General features: G+C 45.8%; 1 protein-coding gene across 2 annotated transcripts in view; it reads left to right on the top strand.

Annotated features, from left to right (window-relative positions):
- The window catches only part of GMCL1 (germ cell-less 1, spermatogenesis associated), a 615,261-nt gene extending 593,817 nt beyond the window's left edge, over nucleotides 1–21,444 (top strand). The window contains exon 14 of one of the 2 annotated variants that reach the window (XM_085636262.1): nucleotides 15,423–21,444. In XM_085636262.1, the coding sequence (XP_085492388.1) occupies nucleotides 15,423–15,551 (129 nt within the window). In that variant the 3' untranslated portion in view covers nucleotides 15,552–21,444. The remainder of the gene's footprint in view (nucleotides 1–15,422) is intronic. The other variant, XM_085636261.1, reaches the window with a different exon arrangement.
- The last annotated feature ends 2,404 nt before the right edge of the window (nucleotides 21,445–23,848 follow it).

Genomic DNA, 23,848 nt, shown 5'->3' with positions numbered 1-23,848 from the left:
ACATTTCACATTCTGATGGTTACTTTTATAACAGCAGTGTCCTCACCTTGGAATACTCCGTAGGTGTCAGACTTGATCCAGAAATGTTCTCAGCAATGCTCCTTTCCTCCACAAAGGCCACCAAATGGCTCCTTGCTGGCTCCGTACTGCACTGGAAATGAGAGAGGAGCCATATATAAGCCTGCCGCTGTGTGCTGACATCAGATCCTTTCTTTTGACATGGATCTGGAGCTTTCTTTTCACATTCATCGGCCTATGACGATTTCTCACATTTTAAAAACCAATGTGCTGGGGAACAGTGTCCCATCCAAAAAAACAGCTTTCGAACCATGCCATGATGTCAGAAAACAAATGTCAGTCATGGACACTCATGAAGTAGGCAAAGCTTTATCCCGCCAAACATAAGTCGAAACCCTCATGCAGGTTCAGCTCCAGGTCGCGGGCGCATTTCCTCTCCTGGTGAATATCTCACAAAAGGTCTACCTCACGGCCAAAGTCCTCCACAAATGTAAAAACGTAAAGCAGGACTCCACCCCATCCTTCCCCTTTCCTTCCAAGAAGATCTGAGGTCTTCTAGATGTTAGTTGTTCTCTCCTGTAGTACCAGAGCTGATTCCACTGCTGATCCTGGTGTTTGCCAAGCCTTTAGAGACGCCACAGCAAGTTGAAGCCTTCAGTGAGGCTATGCTGTACATCTTTGGGGCCTTTCCCAATCCTCCTGGTGCACCTTTTGGGTCCCAAGGATTCAAAGGGGCCTACAGTTACATTACCATCAATGGAGCCTTCCTCAGCACCGACAGACACTTTGGAACCAGTTCCGTCTCCAGGAGTGACTCTGGGACAGATGTCTGATCTGGCTCTTGGAAATGCACCAGGCCTCCACTTGTCAACACCAGTAATAATGTCGCTGGCTCCTGAAGGAAACCCTATTCTGATACTGAAATTTGACCCCGACTGACTTCAGCCTGATCTCGATTGATGTGTTCTGAAATAACTAAAATGCATCTGGTCGTTATACATCCGGACTCTGCACCAATGCCTCCACGTGGGCGGTCGCCCCAACAACTGGCTCCATCATCTTTTTGGCTCTGATTCTGAACAGGGTACACCACCAGATGGAGATGCTGATGATCGGGTAGGGATGGTGATCTTCACCCTTATTATGATGATACCGCCTCTGATACGGGTTTGCACTCGCCACTTGGACCACCAACTGAAGAGAGTCCATCATTTGTGGTTGAAGTCCAGTGAGCAGCTGAGGTCCTGGATTTGCAGCTGCCCTTTGTTGAGACCAAGACTAATCTCCTTACGAAAATACTACACTTTGGGGCTGCAACACCTGAGCCCTTGCTCTCTTTCAACAAGCCCTCACTGAAAACTCTGATGGGCCCTCAGCAAAAGTCCTGTTCCTGCCTGCCAGTGAATAGGCAGGTGGCCAAGCATCTCAGGCTTTCACTGGAAACCCTGATTTTCTCACCAAATATCCTACTACTGTGATTGGTCAATGCAGTCTGTTTGCTGGGTGGCTATACAAATGCCCTCTGGGAGATAACCAGCGAGATCTTGCCATTGGTCCTGTAAGACCTTAGTGGCCTCTCTAGTTCAAACACATCATGATGTATAGGACACAATCAATATGTGATTTGTGCTGGCCTAGATTATACTGACTACAAGGGAAGGCTGGACGGCACCAGCATTGTGCTCTGGATATGTTCCATGGGGTTTTCTGGGAATGTTCAAACCCAGATCATTGGTATTCCCTTCAGTGCATCACTCCCGTTTGTTAAACATTCTGCCCCGAAGCGTATTAAGGGCAGTAGATTCCTTCATCAGTTTAGGAAATTCATGGGCTACTACAGCAGGCTGGTGTACAGACAGAGTCAACTGCCTCATCTGTTGTAGAACTCACCTCCTTTCTTTTGAGACCGGTGACTGTGGTCTAACCGGCATTGCAAAGGTCAGCAGGGGCACCAGTCCTCCCGGTACCTCACCCCTGTGTCAATGTTTATTTTGACTTCAGCAGTGCACACCCATACTGTGAGGGAAATCTAAATATTTCCGTGCAAGAAGCAAGCCATTATGTCAGACTTCTGGGTCACACAGATCTTTCACCATGGTTATGCTCCACCCTTTCTGTTTGCTCCACTACATCTCGCGTCCCATATTTGATTGACTTTTGTTGAAGGACCATTTCATTCTACTGCAGGAGATGTGAGTGTCGCTCACCAAAGGTGTTATAAAAAAGGGTTCCAGGCTGTCAAAGAGGAGAGGGGTGTTACGCTTGCAATTTATTTTTGTCGAAAAATGGCAGAAGCCACAGGTGTGTATTGGAACTTTGATCTCTGAGTGCCTTCTTATGGAAGGACAAATTCAAAATGCTCACAGTGGCCCAGAGCATGGCCTCTCTCGACCTAGGAGACTGGATAGTGTCCTTGACCTGCTTTTTTTTTAATATCTTTATTGCATTTTTTAAACATTCTGAGGTCGTTCAAAACCATATACAAACAATACAAAAAGGCGTCATGAAAGAGGACATGAAGCTGAGGTTCATGGCATGAGTATGTTTACAGAACATGTACGTATATGTTTCTACATTCGTAGTATTAAAACATACAATTATATACAATTACTTTGCTGTTCCGCGTCGCTTCTTTCCTTTGTATATAAATGGGAGCGTCTGTGTAATAGTCAGTCGCTTTGACATGGTTGCATTCAGTTATCGCATGAATTGTGCAATAATAAAAACTTGAAGGCTATATATATATATATATATATACATATATATATATATATATATATATATATATATATATATATATATATATATATAGACACTTCCGTAGAAAACTAATAAGTCTGCGAGATATGCCAATAAGATATATATATTTCAATCTACTGAACTAATAACTTTCTAAACAAACTGCCATCAAGAATGTATCGCAGCTGGGCCCGGATACGGACATCCTACATATTCCTATTATGGTGACTCACCAGGGTGGCACTTGGCTCATGCATGCAGTTCAGGGCCGATCCTGGACCTGCATGATGAGTATTTTCATATGCCAATTATGTAGCCACACAGGTGTTACTTGCAGTTCCAGGTCTGCCAGGAGCATTTTCAGTTTGTAATGCTCCCATTTTGCATTACCAGTGTCCCTCTGGTGATCATGAGAGTGATGGTGGTTGTCACAGCACAACTTCGGAGATTGGGCATATCGCTCTTCCCCTACCTTGACCACTGGCTGTTGAAGGTGGGTCTGCCACAGTAAGTCAGGGACCACCTTCAGAAGATAACAAACCTCTTGACATCGTTGGAGTTCACGATCAACAAATAGAAATCTTATCTGACTCCTTTACAGAGGTTGCCATTTGCTGTGGCTATCCTTGACACATTACAATTCAAGGTCTTCCCTCTGCTGCAGTATGCCTTAGATATTCTGTCTGTAATTCTGATGTTTCTGCCGTGATCCTGATTATCTTTGAGAGACATTCTGAGACTTCTTGGCCTCTTGCATCTCCATGATAGACTACGCCAGGTTGCACATGGGGGTACTGCAATGGAATTTGGTGTTCCAGTTGTCCCAGACCCAGGAAACATCATGAGTCCCATCCAGATTTCGGAAGAGAAAGCTCACGATCTGCAATGGTGGCTGTTTGAATGCAATTGGTCTTTCACTCCGAGCTAATAGTGGTGAAGCATGTGTCATTAGAGGATTAGAGGGGTGTGGTCATCTGGGGGAGGGAAAGATCACAAGACTCTGCTCTTGGGTATCAACCCTGTTCTCTATCAGTTTATTGGAGTCACCGGTCCATTTGACATGTGTTGAAGGCCTTCTGCCATCCATCAAGAGGAGGCTGGCGCAGGTTCTCATGAACAACACCACCGCCATGATGTACTGCAACAAGCAAGATGGAGTAGGTTCCTGTGCCATGAGGCACCTTTGGAATTGGCTCAAACATCTGGGTACTTTCCTTATTGTGAACCACCTAACCGAATCCATGAATGCCAGGGCTGACTAGCTCAGCCGGTGAAATCTGGCAGATCACGAGTGGAGTCCACTTACTTAGATGGTACATGGCATATTCTACCAATGGGATATCTGGCTGCATCTTTTGTCACTGCTGACAACACGTAGTGGCAAAAGTTTACCACATTGGGGTTTCTGCAAAGACACTTGCTCAGAGATGCATTCTGGCTGGAATGGAACACTGACTCCTGTTCTATTTCCCAACCCTTCCTTTCTGGCACAGAGTTCTGAAAACGATCAGGAACGACCAGGCCCAAGTCATCTTAGTGGCTCTAGATTGGGCCAGGAGAGTGTGTAACCCAGAAATTCTTAGCATGAGCATTTTTCCTTTGAACAGGTTGTCTCTTTGGGTAGGCTCTTCTGTCGCCAAAGTTGCAAGGCAGAGTTCACTCGAACCTATGCAAACTACACCTCTGTACATGGAGACTAAGCAGCAGCAGTTAATTGCATTTGATCTGCCACCTGAAGGAGTGGATGTCATCCTTGCCATCAGGCAGCCGTCCACGAAGTCCATTTATGCAGAGCACCGGACACATTTGTGGCCTTGTGTGGAATTTGCAAGCCAGCCCCTTTTATGTTCGTTGCAGTGAGACTATTAAAGGTTATGCGATGGCCCTTTCAGCTTTTCTGCTTTCGTCAAACCAACTGGCCTTGTTCAGATCACCTGTTGTGAAGAGATGTATTATGTTTGACATACATGTTCCTTCCCAAGCCTTTTATGGTGCCACTGTTGGACCTTACCTTGCTCTTGACGTTTCTCATGTGTACGCCTTTCAAACTGATGCACAGCCTCTTGTTGCTTCTTCTGACTCTTCAGGCTTGTTTCACTCACAAAGAACAGACACAACATGGCCGGCCCTGCTGCACACTTTCTTCACATGACTACAGCAGGAACAACCCGTACCAAAGCAGTGTAAGATTCTCTGTCCTTACAGCTAGAGGATGGAGAGTAGAAGGGCAGGCTTCTATCAGCCAACTGGCACAGCACACTCCATGCACTAAAAGCTTTCAGCACACATGAGTTATAATAAAGTAATAGCAGTGTGTGTGTCCGTCCCAAACACGCAAAGACAACAGGTACAGAAAAGCCAGAAACAGTGCACGGTCCCCTCATTTAAAGAACAGATACAGAATGACCTGCAGCAATGCAAGATGCCCTCACACTCATAACTAGTACCCACAAACAGAAGCAGAGCAAACGCATTTCTCTCATATATAGAACAAGATTCACAAAGGCAGCAGCAGAACAAGCTTCCTTATATACAGCCTTTTGTTGCTTCTTCTGACTCTAAAAACTGGCTTCCACATTGCAATGACTTCAGTTTTTTGGTGGCCTTCTAGTCTAAAGTTGTGACACCCATCCTAGAGTATAGAGTTCCACTAAAAGAAGTGTTACCAAACGTGTTCACATGGCCAGGGATAATGTGGTCTGGAGGTGCAACAGAATGAAGTTTTGTGATTATTTTATTTCAATTGAGATTCAAAATTAGAGCATTTACAAACTTAAGAGAAAAGTTGAAAAGAAAAAAAGAGTTTCTTAAACGTTTTTGCATTCACACAAAAAGATGTAGCTACTCCTAACTAAATATGATTTTTCAAAACATGAGAATCGTGCGTTGAGAATTGTCTGAGATTGGGGTAATACAAAAAGGTGACTTTGACCAAAGAAGTTATTTGAAGAAGTCGACAAATGAAACATCAGTTTTCTGTTCATACATATCAACACTTACTTGAGTCCTAAACGACCATCTGACAATTTCCAAACTTGAAGAAATATTTTTCTCATTGGGAAGGGTAAGCCCATAGAGTTGGGCAACCCATTTTCTCTGAGATCCCTCACCAGGCGTTAGTCTTTAGTATAGTATGGTCTTAAAACATTAAAGGAGGTTGGGTAAGCGAACTTAAGTAGGTGATGAACAATATAACATGGGTTGAGAGTGTGGCATTTGTTTTCCTTGGTGGGATCTAAGTTCAAGTGCATTGTTTTTAAAGTTGATCTTTTTGGACTTCTCAATATACCTTGATGTCACGTCTCCACAACATCGTCAAAGATATTGGTTTATTTGTATTTTGCTGAATGAGCTATTATGAGATTTCAGCACTTAAAATTAATAATGACCTAGTAAGAGACGAAGTTCCTGGATCACAAAATGGTAAACGAGGAAAGCCTTAATTTTTGTGGCTTTTGCCTCTGTCATGCAAGTAAGTGGGCCTAATTTACAACCTGGTAGTGAATTGTAAGGCAGTTTCTTGGGCTTCTGCAGATGCTTTTGTAAGTGTTTTTGCCATGAATATCTGAAAGTATAATGTTCCGTTTGGTCACACACCAAGGAAAAATCTTTTTCGTTGAATCCTCCCGGCACATGTAATGCGGTTTGCACTCCCACTTATTTTATTCAGGTTGCAATGCTGCTAAATCCCCCAAGAGTCTGCAGGAAAGGAGGCTGGGCCTAAGAGTAAAGTTCAAATTACTGTTTCGATCATAATATTCAGCCCCATTTTCTCCAGAGGCCCAGTCTGTGAACCGCACTGTCTCTATTTATTAGACACTGGGCAGGGAATGATGGGATACTTGGGGAAGAAAGCTTGTGGACAGCTTTGTGTAGGCTGGATCATGCATGCGCTTGAGCTGTACAAATGCACTTATATGCAAAAATGTGCACCTGCTTGGTTTGACTAACTGTGTATGCCATTTCCTATGTGATGTTGCATGGTTGTTATGAGGTGTGAGACACACCATTGGGATTGGGCAGTCTGTAGAGGACAGGACTTGGACATAAGATGAGAGCTAGTTAGGGTGTGTTTTATTGGTGCGGTGTTTCACGCTGCTGTTCTTAAATAAAGAAGTCTATTTTTAAGTGGCAACGGGGTTGGACACAAGATGACATTAACCTATTTGTGGTTAAAGTGATTGAGGTAAGTTTGTACCCAACACTTATCATTTGTTTAAGAAGTAGGGTTTGGAATACATCTCTGTTCCATGTAATAGCTAGCCACAGTAAGCTGCCTCCTGGTTATCCAACCTGCATAGCATGAGTGGGATAGCGACACAAAAGGATAGGATTTCAAGGACTGTCATCAGGTGTTTGTAAGAAGTATTTGAGAAAGAGTTTACCTGCTGAAATTGTCACAGGCCATGGAGTAAAGTTCATGTTGTAGAAGATGAGGGAATTCCTGGAAAGGTATGGTGTAACACAGAGGTGCATACCATTTTAGAATAAGAAAGCCAACTGGTTGATCTAAGATTCAGTTGTAAGATTAAGGATAGTTTGTTTTTTGGGGTGCAACAAGTAGGTTGTCTTGCAAAAAAGTTAATAGGGGTATGAAGATCAGTGACAGTGATGAAGGAGAGGTCGTCTACAAGTTATCTGTAACTAGATTAAGCCATGAATAGTTAGGAAGGGACAGAGATGTGAAAACTTGTGAAATCTGTCCAGAGGAGGGTTGAAATATAACTACACAGGTAGAAGAGGTATTCTGTTTGTGAAAAAGGTGGCTTAGAGAATGAATCATGTGGTCAGAGTTAAGACACCAGAAAACTGATGCAGGTGCATGTTTGATGAGTACTGGATATGTTTATGAAAAAGGGGATGGATAAACTGAGAAATGGCTCTGCACTAGTCTCACCCACAAATGTCAGTTTATCCGGCTGACAAATGTTACATGAATTTAATAGTGGATAGTGGAGAGTACAGTAGCAACATTCAGAATACAAATTATTAAAAAACAAACAAGATCATTGATCTGGTATTGTTGTATTTATGCTTCAACAAATGTACATTATAGTCATAGAAAGGTTTCACATATCAGATGATATGCTTCAGTTTAAAGCTATATCAATTTACAGAAAATCTTCATTTGAGTATAATCAATCATTAATACATTTTCAAAACCAAAGTATAATTTGAGTGATCAAGTTTAGTTGTTAAATACAACATTGAGAGTAGCCATAATGCTGAAGTAGCCAACACGTGTTTCGCAGAATATCCACTTTTTCAGGGCTCATTCAATTAATAGAACATCACACCAAATCTCCCAAGAAAAAGCAATGAAAGCATCAATGGCGAAGTAAATACACTGTACGTTGCATGTTGGGTTCATCTAATATTAATTATCATGCATATTCGCAGCCTGTCTCGTGCGTTCCTGAGTCTGACAGTAAAATTATGACTCCATAGAAAAGTTGCAGATAAGTTGATGTAATGTCTTCCACAGTAAAAGCAGTGTGTTCCCACATGAACCATCAGAGTTGATACAACGTTATGGTCCATGCGGGAAGCAAGGTGTGACCTTTGCATGTTTCCACGTGTCTGGGAATGTGGCCGAGTCAATGGAGGTGTTGCAGATGAGTGTTAGTGCTTCACTGATCAGTCGGAGGCCTTTGGTGAAAGCAAGGCTCTGATGGGGTGCCCGAGTGGATGGTCTTCAAGGTAGCAGTAATTTTGACGGTGGTGAGGGCAGGCCTGCAAGGTCAGGGTTTGGAAGTTGAGATGCAGCGGTGCCGGAGTCTGGTTGAGGATCAAAGTTGACATGTAAGGAAGTCATTTTTTTTTTTTTTTTTTTTTTTTTTTTTTGAAAAAGTTTTTATTGAACAATAATTCGGTTACAAGTATGGGCCTACAACCACCCGGGCCGGCCGCTAGGTACATAAGGAAATATACACATATCAAGGCTGCAGTTCGTTCCCAGGGCACTGCCCCGCAGTGGCTCAAGATAGTTCTCGAAGAACAGCAAGTATCAGTCCAACAAGAACAGAAACAAAAGGAAAAACAATAAAAACAAAAGGCGAGTTACGAGGGATACCAGTGCGGTTCAGGCTCCCCCCGGGAAATTCCAGTCAGAACATTTGAGCAATCCGCTAAAGAGAGGAGTACCGGGAGGCCGGGGACGGAGGGGGGGGGGGAAGGGGGTCAAGGGAGATGAACGTCCATATGTAGTTGTTACAAAAAGCGCCAGGAGCCGTCAAGGGTCAGGGGGACATGGCGATATCAGTGTCTACCAGGGGGGGCGTACAGATGCCTCCGCGATACGCATTCCATTGACCCCAAATTCTACCCCATGCCCCCGGCTTGCCACGGGCCACATACACTGTCTTCTCCCGAAACATACACCAGTCCATATTCTCCTTCCATACTGACACGGTGGGCGGCCGTTGAGCGCCCCAAAGTTGCGCTATATCCCTCTTGGCAATCATGTTCCCTAGGGCCGCCCACCGAGTCTGAGCCGCGTTGTAGTCATTGGGCTCCCACACATTCAGGACACAGCGACGCACCTCCGGCAGCAGCACAACCCCGGTGACCTGTCCCATAACCGTGTGGACCCGGCGCCAGTAGTCCGCCACCTCGCGGCACTCCCAAAGGATATGAAGAAAGGTGGCGTTGAGCCCGCAGCCTCGTTTACAGAGCCCGTCGTCGGAAAATCCCATCGCGACCAAGCGCGGACCCGTAACATACACCCGGTGGAGAATCTTGAGCTGTACCAACCGGAGACGAGCCGGAATGGCAACCTCCTTGGGGGACGACAGTGCAGACTGCCAGTCTTCGTCGTCCAATTCAACCCCATCCCCAGTCCAAGCCTCCCGAAGGCGAACCAGGAGATCCGCCCGGTGATTAATCAATTTTTTATAAATTAAAGAAATAGTACTATCAGGGACATGTCCGTCAAGTACGCGGTCCTCGAGGGGCGAGGAAACAGGGATCTTGGTCCCCTCCCCGAAGACCGAGAGCAGGGCGTGTCGAACCTGGGCGTAGCGGAAGAACTCCCTGTCGGTCAGCTCGTATTCGGCCTGGAGCACCGCGAAAGTCTTGACCGCGCCCTTGTGCCACAGGTCTCCCACTTTGCTGATACCAATCGTGTCCCACTGGTCAAACCCCTTGGTGGTCCACAAGCTGCCCAGGCGGTCGGAGGCAAACAAGGGAGTAGCACATGTCATTCGCTCACTCCAGCCCATGGCCGCAGTGGCAGCCCTCCAGGTCCGCACAGCAATCTTAGTAGGACCCGTAAGGGTCCGGTCAGCCAGGCGGGAATAAAGTGCCCTGTTGTAGTTCCCGCCGGGAAGCAGGAGCTTGTCCATCTCATACGCCGGATTCAAGCCGGGCGCATACGTGGCGTGGTTAATGGCAGATAGCTGCGAGGCCCAATAGTACCTGCGAATGTCAGGAAGCGCGATGCCCCCGTCATACCAGGGGAGAGTGAGCTTGGCAAGAGCAATACGCGCCCGGCCGTTCCACACCAGTCTCCTCTGCAGGCTCTCCACCTCCCGAAAGTAGGCCACTGGGATAACGTCGAAGGAGTTCTGGAGTGCATAGAGGAACCTGGGAAGGGACATCATTTTAAACAGCGCGGCCCGACCCAGCGGGGACAGGGGCAGCCTGCACCACCGGGCCGTGTCCTCACGCAGTCGCCGAAGTGGACGCAGAAGATTCTGCTCGTAGCGAGCCACCGGGTCCAGCGAAACGTATATCCCCAGGTACTTAAAGCCGCTCAGAGATATTTGAATCGGGAGCCGAGGCGGCAGGAGAGGAGGACCACCAGCGATGGGATAAACGCAGGATTTAGACCAATTGATCGTGAGACCCGAATTGTTCCCAAAGGAGGTCAGAACGTCAAAGAGGACGTTGAGTGACTGCCGCGGTGAGGTGAGATACAGGAGAATGTCGTCCGCATACAGCGAGACCCGATCTTCAAAGCCCGGGCCCCACCGGATCCCTCTAAGCGAGGGCTCCCAACGGAGCCAGGCAGCGAGTGGCTCCAGGGCGAGAGCAAAAAGCAACGGGGACAACGGGCACCCCTGCCTCGTGCCCCTGCCGAGGGCAAAGGGCCGAGAGACCCGCCCATTCACCACCACTTGAGCCATGGGTCCCGTGTAAAGGAGCCTCACCCAGCCAATAAATCCCTCTCCAAAGCCGAATTTATCCAAGACGGCCCAGAGGAATGGCCACTCAATAGTGTCAAATGCCATCGTGGCATCCAAAGAGACCAGCACGGCCGGTTCGGTGAGGAGCTCCGCCCTGGCGAGGACCCCGTGCAGACGCCGCAAGTTAAGAGCGGTGTTGCGGTGCGGGATAAAGCCGCATTGGTCCGGATGAATAAGGTCGCACACGACACTCAACAATCGATTGGCCAGGACTTTCGCCAGGATTTTAGGCTCCGCATTGAGCAGTGAAATAGGCCGGTAAGAGGTACAGCGGTCACGCGGCTTGCCCTCCTTGGGGAGAACGACTATAGTGGCCAAGCGCTGGTCGGCCGGGAGGGAACCCGCCGCAAGAGAGTCGCGGAACATGCGGCTGAGGAAGGGCGCAAGCTTATCAGGACGCAATTTGTATAGTTCAATGGGCAGACCATTAGGACCCATAGCCTTGCCCGAGCGAAGGGAACGAATCGCGGTCGCTATTTCATCCGACGATAAGGGGGCGTCCAGCCGCTCCCGGTCCTCAACGGACAGGCCGGGCAGAGCAATATCTCTCAGTAGGAGGCGAGAGTCATCCTCGTCCCTGTCAGTCACCGGGGAGTACACCGCCCGGAGGTGGTCAGCGAAGCATTCCACAATCTCCTCCGGCTCAGTCACACACACACCATCCGCAGCACGCAACTCGGGGACCACACGATTCACACTCTCCTTTTTGTCCAGCCATGCAATCAACTTTCCCGCCTTGTCCCCCGCGTCATACAATCGGCCCTGCTGCTCCCTATACATAGTTTTGGCCGCGTCAGTGACCAGGGACCTATATTCGAACTGTTTCAGGCTAAGGGCATGTAGCCCGTCCGGAGTAACATTCGCCTCCAAGGCCGACTCCAGCCCCGAGATGTCAGTCTCCAGCTTCACCACCGCCTCGCTCCTAACCTTCTTGGCCACCACTATCTGGGCGAGGGCGTGTCCACGTATAACAGTTTTAAAGGCTTCCCAAAGGGACAACGCAGACGACACCGACCCCTCGTTTTCACTGAAGTATTGGTCCATGGCCTTAACCAGGCTGTCACGAGTCACAGGGTCCCGCAGGTACCAGGGGTTAATGGGAGCTATCCGCCCTGCGGACCGCGACCCGGTGTCAAAGACAAGCCACAGCGGAGAATGGTCGGAGATACCACGCGCCAGGTGTCTGACCTCTCGAATCCGACCAGTCTGCGCCGCGGGCATAAGGAAGTAGTCTAACCTGGAGAGACTCCCATGCGCCCCCGAATGAAAGGTGAACTGGCACTGGGTCGGATGCATTAGTCTCCAACTATCCACCAAGCCGAAGGTCTCCAACATCCCACCCAGCCATGACTGGGCAGCGGGGAGGGTCCTCGGTGGGTGACGATCCAGTTCACCCGAAACCACAGAATTAAAGTCCCCGCCCATGAGCAGGAGGCCGTCCGGGAGGTCAAGCAGCATTCGACCCAAATCAGTAAAGGTGGAGTTCTGGAGGCCCGGGGGGACGTAGACTGAAACCAGGGTAAGGGGCTGCCCCTCCCACCTCCCAATCAGACACACATAGCGCCCTCTGTCATCCGAGACTATCCTCGTGATCTCCACCGGAAGGGAGGCTCGCAGGAGAATGCCCACCCCCCTGGAGCCAGTTGTGAAACCAGAATGGGCTACGAGGCGGTATCCCCCCCTGTTCATCGCATGGCAGACATTGCCGACCAAATGCGTCTCCTGGAGAAACACCACATCAGGGGTCAAACGACGCAAATATTGCAGTACAACACCCCGCTTAATACGGTCCCCCAACCCATTGACGTTCCACGACATAAGCCTCAACCCGTCTCCCCCCATCCCCTCCAATAGGTCAAGAGGCCCCCAGCCCGCAGCACCGCTCCCAAATATGGATAAAAATCAATACCTCGCCCTGTAAACAAGAAACACACAACTAAACAACCCCTCTTCCCCCCCAACCCCACCCCAAGTCCAACGCCCCCCACCCTGCACCCCTGCGGGCCAAAGACCCCCCCCAACTTGCAGTGTGCCTGTCGCCCCACTAACCCCATTCTACAAAAAGACCCCGGAGGAGGAAAGGGACCCGAACCCGCCCGCACCCCTCACGGGTCCTGGTAAAACACAGTATGCAAAAGAAGTAAGACCCAACTGTACAGTGCAAAACCGCAAAAGCAAGGACCAAAGGTCAGTCTAAGGGGACCCGTCACCTGCGGTGCCCCCAGAGGGCCCGGGCCGGCCACCCCCGTCCGGCAGCGAGTCCAGCCAGTCACTTGCGGCCACAGGAGTGTCAAAAAAGGCTGTCCGCTCTCCATGCTCCACTCGAAGTTTCGCCGGGTAGAGCATCGAATACTTCAGGCCTAGCTCGCGGAGACGGCGCTTCACCCCCTGGAATCCCATCCGCTGTTTCTGGACCAGTTGCGTGAAGTCCGGGTAAAAGTTGATGGTCGAGTTCTCGTAGCGGACCGGGCCACGGGTCCGTGAAGCCTGCAGAATAGCATCGCGGTCCCTGTAGTGGAACAGTTTAGCCACGATAGGCCTCGGGAGGGCCCCCGGCCGCGGCCGGCCGCCCGGAACTCGATGGGCCCGCTCCACAGCGAAGAATTTGCTTAGGCCAACCGGGGACAACTGTTGCAGGATAAGTTCCTCGACCACGAGGTCCACCGGGCGGCTGTCGGAGGACTCCGGTACCCCAATGATGCGGATATTGTTGCGTCGGGCCCGGCCCTCGAAGTCCTCAAGCCGCCGGGCCATATGGTCGTTGACCACTCTAATGTCCCCAAGCGCGGCCCGCAGATCCGACACCTCCGCACCCAGGGTGGAGGTCCGTGTATCAAGGGCCTGGACCTTCTCGTTGGTTTTAGAGAGGTCGGCCCGAATCAGGGTGACGTCGATCGCGACAGTGTCGATCTTACGGGCCAGGGCCTCGTATTGCGTCGCGATAGTTTCCCTGATGCCCTCGATGGCACCCATAATGTCCTGTAGGGAAGGTTCCGCAGCGACGGTCGTGCCTCCCCCCGCAGCATCCGGGGAAGGGCCAGCAGCGCCAGGGGACCCCCTGCCCTGGGTATAGCGGTCCATGTTGTTGCTCTGGACCGCTCCCCCGCGCAGTGAAGCCTTGGTCTTGCGCCCCTCCGGACCCCCTTTGCCCGCCATATGAGCGCAGTCACTCAATGGGACCTCCGATCAAGGGGTGCGCGGGTGCCAGCGAAAGGACCACAAACTGTCGGTGTAGGGGTCGGAGGCGTCAGACCCGCCAGTAGCAGATGGAAGCAAACCTCGGGCAGAGGCCCAGGAGGCACCTCGCCACCTCGAGCACGCACGCCAGCTGATCTCCTGAAGGCCAAAACCGAAACCGAAAGTGCTGAATCGGTAACTGGCACCGCGCTGAGGCCGCTGTTGTTCAATTGCAGCCCGGCCCCACGGGTCACCTTCACCCCGGCCACCTCCGTCGGGCGGGTCCCAAAAGTTCCGGCGACGATAGCTCAGGATTCCCAGGTCCGATTAGAGTTTTGAAAAGAGATATATAGTCAGCTGGTCTTCATCTCTCAGATTCCATACACCAAATCAGGATATTCTCAGGATTTATTCCGAGGAGCAGAAAGGGTCCGGGGAGCCCTGTGCTCACGCGACCATCTTGGATGCGCGCTAGGCTCCTCCCTCTCTAAGGAAGTCATTTTGTGCAGAAGATTACCAAGAGCTTGTTGCTAAGGTCTTGCGAGGGGGGATGTTGCTGGAGGTGGAAGAGACGCTGTGAAATCTTTGATGATAGCTTCGATTTCCTTGCTGCCGTTGTGTTGGTACCATCTCCAAGAGGGCAAATTTAAAGATGTTTTAATGTGTGGTGTTCTTCCCTGTTTTTTGTCTGTGAAGAGAGTTCATTTAGTTGGCCGATGTTGCAACATTTTGGTCCGATGCATAGAAGATTAATATGGCTCACAGTGTACATGTTCATCGTGAACTGTGATTTTGGGCTACAATCTCTCATTACCACCCACCCTACCCACTCTATAAAAGTAATTTTCACATGCTAGAGTATTTGTTCTGAAAACCAAGCTGAGGAGTAACAAGAGCTGTGGCAGCAGTAAGGGTATAAAGGAGCTTTATCACACGTTTAGAACTAACTAAACATTGTACATAAAAATAAGGAAAGCACACACGGCAAGAGCTTGATCCTAATTGCCAAAGCTTGACAATAACGGAGTTGGAAAGATCAGAGCCCAGAAGGATGCAGTCAAATGTATTTAACTCCTGGTGTTACAGATACTTCACTTGTTCCACCTGCAACTCACCCAGAGTGTAATTTTGCATTGATAAATCTTTCATAGGTCAGCAGCCGCTATCCATGCTGAATTCATTGCGGGCCTCACTTTGATGTTTTGTTCCTCAGCTGTTGGGTGATTGCCTGGATCTGCCAGGTTGTGTTCAGTAGAATTGTTTGGCAGCCGACCAACTCTTCTGTTTATTTCTGTTTCACAGGAGCAGATGGTGATGAACCTGGACAGCCGGGTGCTGATCTTCCCTCTCTACATATGCTGCAACTTCTTATACACTTCCCCTGAGCTCAGACCGGAGGGCGAAAGTCTGCCAGAGATCGTGGACAGCTGAGGAAGACCTCGGAGGGCATTCCTTGGTGCCTGCTGGCTTCTCAAAGGAGGACCAGGCCAATAAGAAGAAAAAAAACTGAAAACCCTGTGGCCTTATTTAGCCGCATGACTGTTATTTCCTCGCAATATATCCAAATACATATAGGAGAGACTGAAGTAAAGTCACTGTGAACTCAAAATATTGCCCTGGTATTTCCTTTGTCAGTGCAACTTTATTATCACCAGGGCGCATGCTGAGGACATTTTACAAGACATTTTGGGAAGAGTCTTGAGTCACTTATATCTTTTTCTACAAGTACTCGTTTCTTAATCCCAGTACTTTGTGGCCCGAGATATTTTGCAATCTGAAGGCCAGTCTTGCAGGATTTTGAGTCTTCCAGTCTGAAAGCTTGCACCATGTTATGATCTTGGGAACATGTTACAATGGTGCTTATAACTGCATGAAGGTAGTTGAAGTACCCTTCTGATATATTTTTTTGCCACCTCATGAGGTGATGTGGAGGTCACTACCATTATATATAGAAACGAATTGTCCAAGCCCTTGTGGAAATCAGATGCGGTCCCTTTGTATGCAGTGTGCCGTATTGTAAGGAATGGTAGGTGTGGTGACCCTAGCACTGTGATTGATTTGTGAGGTGTGCATCTCATTTATGGTCGATAAACAGACTTCTTCTGAAGTTGATTGTTACAGATTCTTATGGTAGGTAAAGCTTTAGCTCTACAACCCTAAAACCCCTTGTGTCACCCAGTAACTTAATTGAAACTTCTACTTTATTTCTAAAGTTTCCCATAAACTGCATCACCAGAGTCATAGACCAATGCATCACTTTTAGGACCATTATCCCAGAATTTTCAGCAACTTGCGACGTGCTGGCACATTTTCCGTTTATCCTTTTTCTCTGGTATATAATTAAATCCATCCGTCATCTGCAGGTTCTTTTGCACTAATCAACCACTTAGAACGCAAGGTGTCACACCTCGAATAGTGTCTGCGGAAATGCTGAAAAAATGTTGCTTAATTGAAACGATTCGAGATGCAGGTTTAACATTTATGTTTTAATTGGTTTTCAAACTGAGCGGGCTAGAGCAAGAACAGGGGATATGATGAATTCATTCAGTGCATGCTTTTTTTTAATTCGTACTGTTTGTTTTTTGATCTGATTGACTACTGGCTCATATGCCCACTATTATGCTCATGGATCTAACCTAAATTAGGTCCCAAATGTTTTGGTACAGTGCTACAGCCAAAATAACTTGGTTTTCCTTTCTGCCATTAAAATATCTCCGAACTTGCAAACCATAGGTTGCCCCATACAATCGTCCAGTATATTACACTTTAGAAGCAGAGATGAAATCAAGCCCCCAGTGCAGTGGGGAATGCATAAAGAATGCTGCACTGTAGCATTGATGACCTTTCTAGAGGCACTTATCTCAAGGTAATGGTCCACTAAGTTCTGCATTATGAATGAAAGGGTGATATAAAGATGTGCGAGAAAGATGGTTTCACCTGGTGAAGTAAGTGCCTTATTCCTTTGTGGTTTCTTCAAATGGCAGAGCTCCATTAAGCGCTGTGACTAATGTGAAAAAATGACACCTTGAATCAAGCCAAACCCACCTCTGTTGCCGGATGGAAACCAGCAGCAGCAGCTCTTACTGGTCAGGTTCCATTCTTCAGCTGCCACAAAAGCCAAAGCAGTTGGTATTCCTAGATAATGAAGCACCGTCAAGTCTAAATCACTGATTTATGTCAGTTTCTGCTGCCATTTTTACGCAGTAGTGGAAACACTTTTTTTCCTGCAACTTGTACTGTTCAGTTAATCAAAATAAAGATGGCCTAGTTTTTAGTAAAAAGGGGGAAATATTAATATTTAAAACGCTAACTTTCCAAAAGCTCATCTTAGTGAGATGATTTTTTTTCCAGAGACTCAACAAACATGCCACCCGAGTCTTTCATGTTTGGAAAAAATAAGTTTAGCGTTTGTAGTATTAAATATTAAAATTGTGCCCCATGAGCTTTAAGTAAAAGCAACAAATAAGGAAATCGGAGATGTGTAAATTTGGGAGTTGCAAAAAGAAGACAGACCGGAAGAGTGAAAAGATTAGCAAAATCTTATATAGACACTCTCCTTGTAAGAAAATGTATTATGCCAGTGTGTGGGGAAAAACCCAAAGTATTTAAATATTGTATTTCTGTTGAGATCACCCGACTGCAAAATTAGTTGAATGATGTTATCCCACATAATTTTGTGGATCAGCAAAATTAGATCATTTTTCTGGTTTCAGCCTTTGGAACTGAACAGCCAATCAGAAAGGGCTTTAAAAGGGATTACAGCTATGGCCATAGGACAGCTCGGGGAGCATTCTGTGGTTGAGGGGCCCCTGTCCCTCGTGTGCTGGTCGGCAGCACCCCTGCTCCACCTGCAGCTCCTTCCAAGTTTAAGGGCAGCATAGATGTAATATAGGGGAGGGGGTGGTGGTGAGCAGAACTGACTTGCCTAATTATAGTTTTAAAACCGTTTCCCCTGCTTTTTCCTTGGCAGCTCCCGTTTCAAACGGGGCTCTATGGGCTCCTCCCCTTGCTTTGCTGAGAGGGCTATAGTCCCAGTAAACCGTGTTTGTTCATTGTTTTTACTTCTCTAGGGTAGTCAGGCTTTACACTCCGCTTCATCAGAGCAACCGGAAGCAGTGTTTCAAATCAATGGCAGCTGCTGTGAAAGCGGAAGGAGAAAGCACCGCAGGAGAATGGAGATTTTTTTTTTGCATATGATTCAAATAAGCGGTCCCCCTACTCCTTCTCTGCCATCTATTCTGGGTTGGGATTATTTCTTTGTTTTCACTCTTATTGCCCTTATCTGCTGAGCAATAATGACTGTTGAATGCCCAACCTTTCTTTGTATGCGCTCTTCATGGCTCGTGTCTGTACACGTAAGGAAGGGTAATTAATAGCAGTTATTGCCCACAGGTGCTAGAAATAACACTTAGTTCACGCAGTAGTTCACAGAGTCCTGCTGCCACCCCGGCACACAATCCACCAACTGCATCACCGAATAGTTCAATATTCTTAACACTGATTATTTCTGTATATAAGTTTCATTTCCATTTTTAATACAACATTACAATTTTTACAATTTCAAATGTAGTAGCATCAAAAGCTTGAGCTCCATTTGACCCATAAGGTAAATGTTAGCAGCAGGGCAGGATGGATACTTCTCCAGGCAGGTAAGAGTAGCCATAAAGAGTGAAGGAAAAAATGCACACCTAACATTTATTTAAAAAGGTACATTTACTTTAATTACCATGTGCGCAAATACACTTTAAATGTTTCTGGTGCATTTTTCTCTAAACTCCTCTAAGTTGCATAAGGGGCCAGGTTCATGGTTCAAATAAATATGGTAAAGTTAAGTTGAAATATACAGGAAAAATGTGGATATTGTTTTTGTTTTAGTCTTTCAATTGCATTTTGTTGTATGAGCTTTTTATAAGACGTGAACATTTAGTATTTTCATTGAAATTATTGAAAGAGAAATTCTTACATCAGTGCAATATGTGTTTCGATAAATTACGTAGCATTTACATGGGTGCCACAAATGAATGGTCATGGTAGTCTCAAACTGTCTTCCAATAGGTGGTTTTTCGTTGGCTGCAGAGGATAACTGGTTGGATGGAAAATGTAGAGCCATTCTCTGTAGACCAAAGCCCTGCCCTATGCCACACTCGTTTTAGAGTCCTTGACCATTTGGAAATTCTCCCGATTTCCCAAATCAGGCTGCTGTCATTCCAGTGTTGTGAATTCCAGAGATTTCCTACCATAGAGATTCAACTCACGAGTGCTTCCTCTGTCCGAAGCTGCCCTACAGTGAAATGTCATTCCTGAAGCCTCTCTAAGATCTGTTCCTTCCTGACATTGTTATTGTATTATCTTGTCTGTGAATGGTCTTTGCTGTAGGAAGAGAAGGACTGTGGGGAAGCGAAAACGTACATCTTTCTGTCTTGTTTTTTAATATTACTGAGGCAGTGTGTGGTAATCTTCTCGTTGAGTTCTCACTACATGGCAAGGTGTTGCCCTTCAGCGGGAGTTCTCACTGCATGGCAAGGTGTTGCCCTTCTGTCCGTCCACATGTATTACAGAGATGGATAGAACAACAATTTCTTCTGAACCCCCTGAATGAAAAAGATCTTCCTGGCTGCCACTTTTAGAGATAATGACAAATCAGGGATCAGTGTTCCGCTTGTGTTTTAATAGATCTTTGAATAACAAAACATCCGTTTTTAAGCCTTTGCTTACTGTTTGTCATTGACCAGATCTTTCAATGGGGTGTTTTATTTTCTTTTTGCAAGTGTGCTCGATATTGTGCCACTGTGTCTTCCTATGATCTACAGAGCAAGTAACCTCCTTTCACTCCACCTCTGGTTCCCCCTGTTCCTTCGGGGGGAGTTGTACAAGGTACCTTCTTGAGGCAAATTATTGGGGTCAGCTATATGAAACAACCGGTTCGCAGTGCATTAGATCCATACACAATGAGTTGCAGATGGTCCGGGTCATTCATATTCCTGAGACAGGATTTGACCCAGTGCAAGTGATTGAAGGGATGGTGGACGGGCAATAAACTGATCTCCATTCGTTTTTGACTCGCACCAGCATTGCAATCTAGAAGTCTCCAGTCATCCATGGAATTTGTGTGTCACGCCCTCACCCTGTCTTCATCAGCTGGCCCTCATACAGTGGAAGCTGTCCAAAATTGTTCCATCGTTCATTTTGCAAATTGAAATTTGAATTTAGTGCATTGCACGTTGGGAATTCATCTGTGCCAAGCTTGCTACTTTTGAACATGCAATCTTTGTTGTTACACCTGACTTTTACCTGGCTCTGAGGCCCACTTTCACAAAGATATGAGCACTTGATGTCTGATTCTGCTGATCCAGAACATCTTCCCTATGCTGTTTGCTGAGAGTGCCTAGTTTCAGCAGTTAAATAAGGTTATTTACAACTGCAAAGTGTCTTGACCTTGTTCATGTACAGCGAGTGCTTAATGCAAAGACCAGACATAAAACAAAAGCATATAATTTAGGGAAACGTTAAGATTGAACCGGTTGGTGTGAGACCGAGTCAGTGAGATATCCGGCTCCTGCCTTGCATGTAACTAACAATTTACCATTCCTGCCAGTTTTTCAGAATCACTGAAGTGCCAGAGCATTGTCGTTGTTTACCGCACTGGCCATTATAGAACGTTTGTAAGGGTGTCAGAGGTTTGGACTCCGCATGCATTCCTTGCAAACTATTATGGTATTGTAATGTAGTCTTATAAGCCTACTACAATTTTTGGTGAACAGTCAACCACAAAAAACACAACATTCCATCCTCCTGTATTTTATCGATTCTTCCATTGAACGCTTCAGATTTTTTAATATGACAACTACCGTTATTTTTTTTATTATATATTTTTTTATTAGAAGTAGTACAGCACCTATCATGTAGAACTGTCACACACCTGCTGAAGAGCACTTAGCATGCTTTTCATGCAAAGTTTTCTGTGGTTCTTAAGGGCATTGTTGTGACATTCGCTCCTTCTATCTCGGGTTAATTGCTTGGGATATTGCACTGAATCAGTCTGGAGATCATGTATCCTGGGAGTAATATCCGGGGTGGGATCCCAGCCGGGAGCAGAATATTACCCATGGTAACAATGCAGTACAAGTTGTATACTGAGCTTTGTATTTTTAGGTTCGCTGCCCAAGGATTCCTGTTTCTGAATAATATGTTTAAAAGCATCCCTCATGAGCAAAGTTTTTATTTTATATGTTCATTTGAAAAACTGTATGTTGGCTCACCTTATTTGTATTCCTGCTCGAATATTATGGATGATGAATAAATACAGTGCATACAGATGCTCCAAGATGAGACTTGTGCTTTTTCTCTTTCTAAATCTGTGAAGCCAGTTGAGAAATTAAGCGTGTTGTTTGATCATTGAATTGTTTTAAACTGCATACTTTGTTAGTAGGCGCTGAAGGGAATTGCAATCCATATGTTCAATATACTAGTAACGCGTAAAGTTTTGGCACATTAGAGCAAGGCAGGAGGGAGCCAGCAGGAGCGTGCAGAGAATGCTATATTGTAATGAAGTCCGTCATGCACTTTAATGCAAGTACTGAGGCAGAAAGATACTACCAAACAACCAAGACCATTAGTTGAGAGGACTACTCCACTTGACTGAGCCAAAGCACTTTGACAATGTCTCAAGTCAATGTCTTGAAAGAGGCTTTTTAAAAAAAATATTTTTATTAGAGCAGGAGAAAACAATAAAAGCAATTATTTTACACATCATTTTACATATCAAATAACCAGGCCAATAAACAATGCAAGCATGTAAAAAAAAAAAAATGGCACAGTAAAATTTCAAACAGCACTGATAAAGAATCAACCTCCCACAATCATCATCCTAGCAGAGCCAATTAGTTTAAAAGATTAGGTTAACCGCACATAGCAAATAAAGTGACAAGTGCAATATACACAAATAAAGTGCAAAGTGCCATGTGCAAATCATTTTCACTCATATTTTATATTATCAGGCTTGGAACGCCAAATAGCTCTAAATCTTACTACCGCTCCTACACGTTTGGCATAAGCCTCTTCAAATTTATAAGTCTTAGTCAGCTTGTTAAACCAATCTTCAATACTAGGTTGTATACTGGTTCTCCAATTTTGCAAAACGTGTGATCTAGCAACTGCTATAGCAATTAATATAAAATATTGCTGATATTTTGTAAAACATTTCACTTCTGCTGAGGAGCCATATAACACCAACATAGCTAACGGACAAATTTCTAGGGTTACAATCCGAGATATTTCCTCAAAAACCCTATTCCAGAAAATAGTCCACTCTTTTGTATTAAACTTGCAGCCTGTCTCTAAATGAATTTTCTGCAGCTCTTTTCTCAAGACCTCTTCTGAATTGGCTTTCTGATGAAGAATCTCATACCAGGAGCCAACTCCTGCCAATTTATTTACTATCTGCCTGACAATTGGTCTTATTGTCTCATCTAGAATTGCATAGTTCTTAAGAAAATTAGATATTTGTGCAAAACTCAGGGCCAGTGCAGTATTCGGAGTATTGGCCTACAAACAGTTTCCCATGTAATTAAGGAATCTAAATTGTAAAAATCCCCCAGCTGAAAGTATCCCTGTTCTTGCCATTTCTGACAAAGCCTACTGGAAAGTTTAAAACCTCCAAATGCTCCGTCCTGTATTGGGGTATACGCATGAAATAGAGGGATATTCCAAGATTTAAAAAATAACTGCATTCTATCTGCTAGAGTAAAAATAAGCCGGAAGTCCAATGGCCTTTTCATTTAGCATATGTATCAAGAAAAATGTGTCAAAAACAGAATTTTCCTTACCCAGTTGGGAAAACAAATCCAGTAAAGAAGCCTGATGAATGGTAGAAAAGTGTGGGAGTGCCAGTCTGGCTAAGGTTACATCAAGTTGCAGTATAGAGCCTAACCCTAGGTTGTTTATTATTCCAAACAAACCTCCTTATTAATTGATCCAGCTCCTTAAAATAGCAACTTGGGATTTTCATAGGGAGGTTAATGAATAAAAACAAGAATAATGGAAGTACCGTCATTTTAATCATTGATACTTTTCCCACCAAGGACAATTGCAGCAAAGACCAATTATCCAATAACTTTTTAACTTTAGTAAGCAAACTAGCATAGTTCATAAAAAATAGTTGTGCCTAATCATTTGTAACATAAATTCCCAAATATCTAATTGGATGCGGGGGTTTTAGATGGATGGTAGGTGGAAAATCTAGAGGAGTCATATTAAATGCCAAAAGTTCGGTTTTTGCATGATTGACTTTATATCCTCCAACTTGTGTAAAATTTAGAATTTCATCTAATAGGTTCTGTAAGTTATCTACCCCTGGCTTCAAATATAAAATAATATCGTCTGCATAAAGCTTGATTTTAGTCATACCATCTATAGGGGGGGGACGATACTTATATTCTTCCGAATCGTCTGCGCCAGGGGTTCGATAAACAGTGAGAATAAAAGAGGAGACAGCGGGCATCCCTGACGGGTGCCTCGCTTAATAGTAACTTTGACGTTTACTAAGCCGTTGCTCATAATTGTAGCTTCTGCACCTCTATATATATTAATCAACATCTTTAAAGGTTGTTGTGGAAAACCAAATTTTGATAAAATAAAAAATAACGCACTCCAATCCACCAAATCAAAAGCTTTTTCAGCATCCATCATCATAATCACCGCATCTGTCTGATTAATAGAAAAATAATCAA

The sequence above is a fragment of the Triturus cristatus genome, chromosome 11, assembly GCF_964204655.1.
Source record: "Triturus cristatus chromosome 11, aTriCri1.1, whole genome shotgun sequence".
Lineage (NCBI taxonomy): Eukaryota > Metazoa > Chordata > Amphibia > Caudata > Salamandridae > Triturus > Triturus cristatus.
This window is presented reverse-complemented; position numbering and strand designations above follow the sequence as displayed.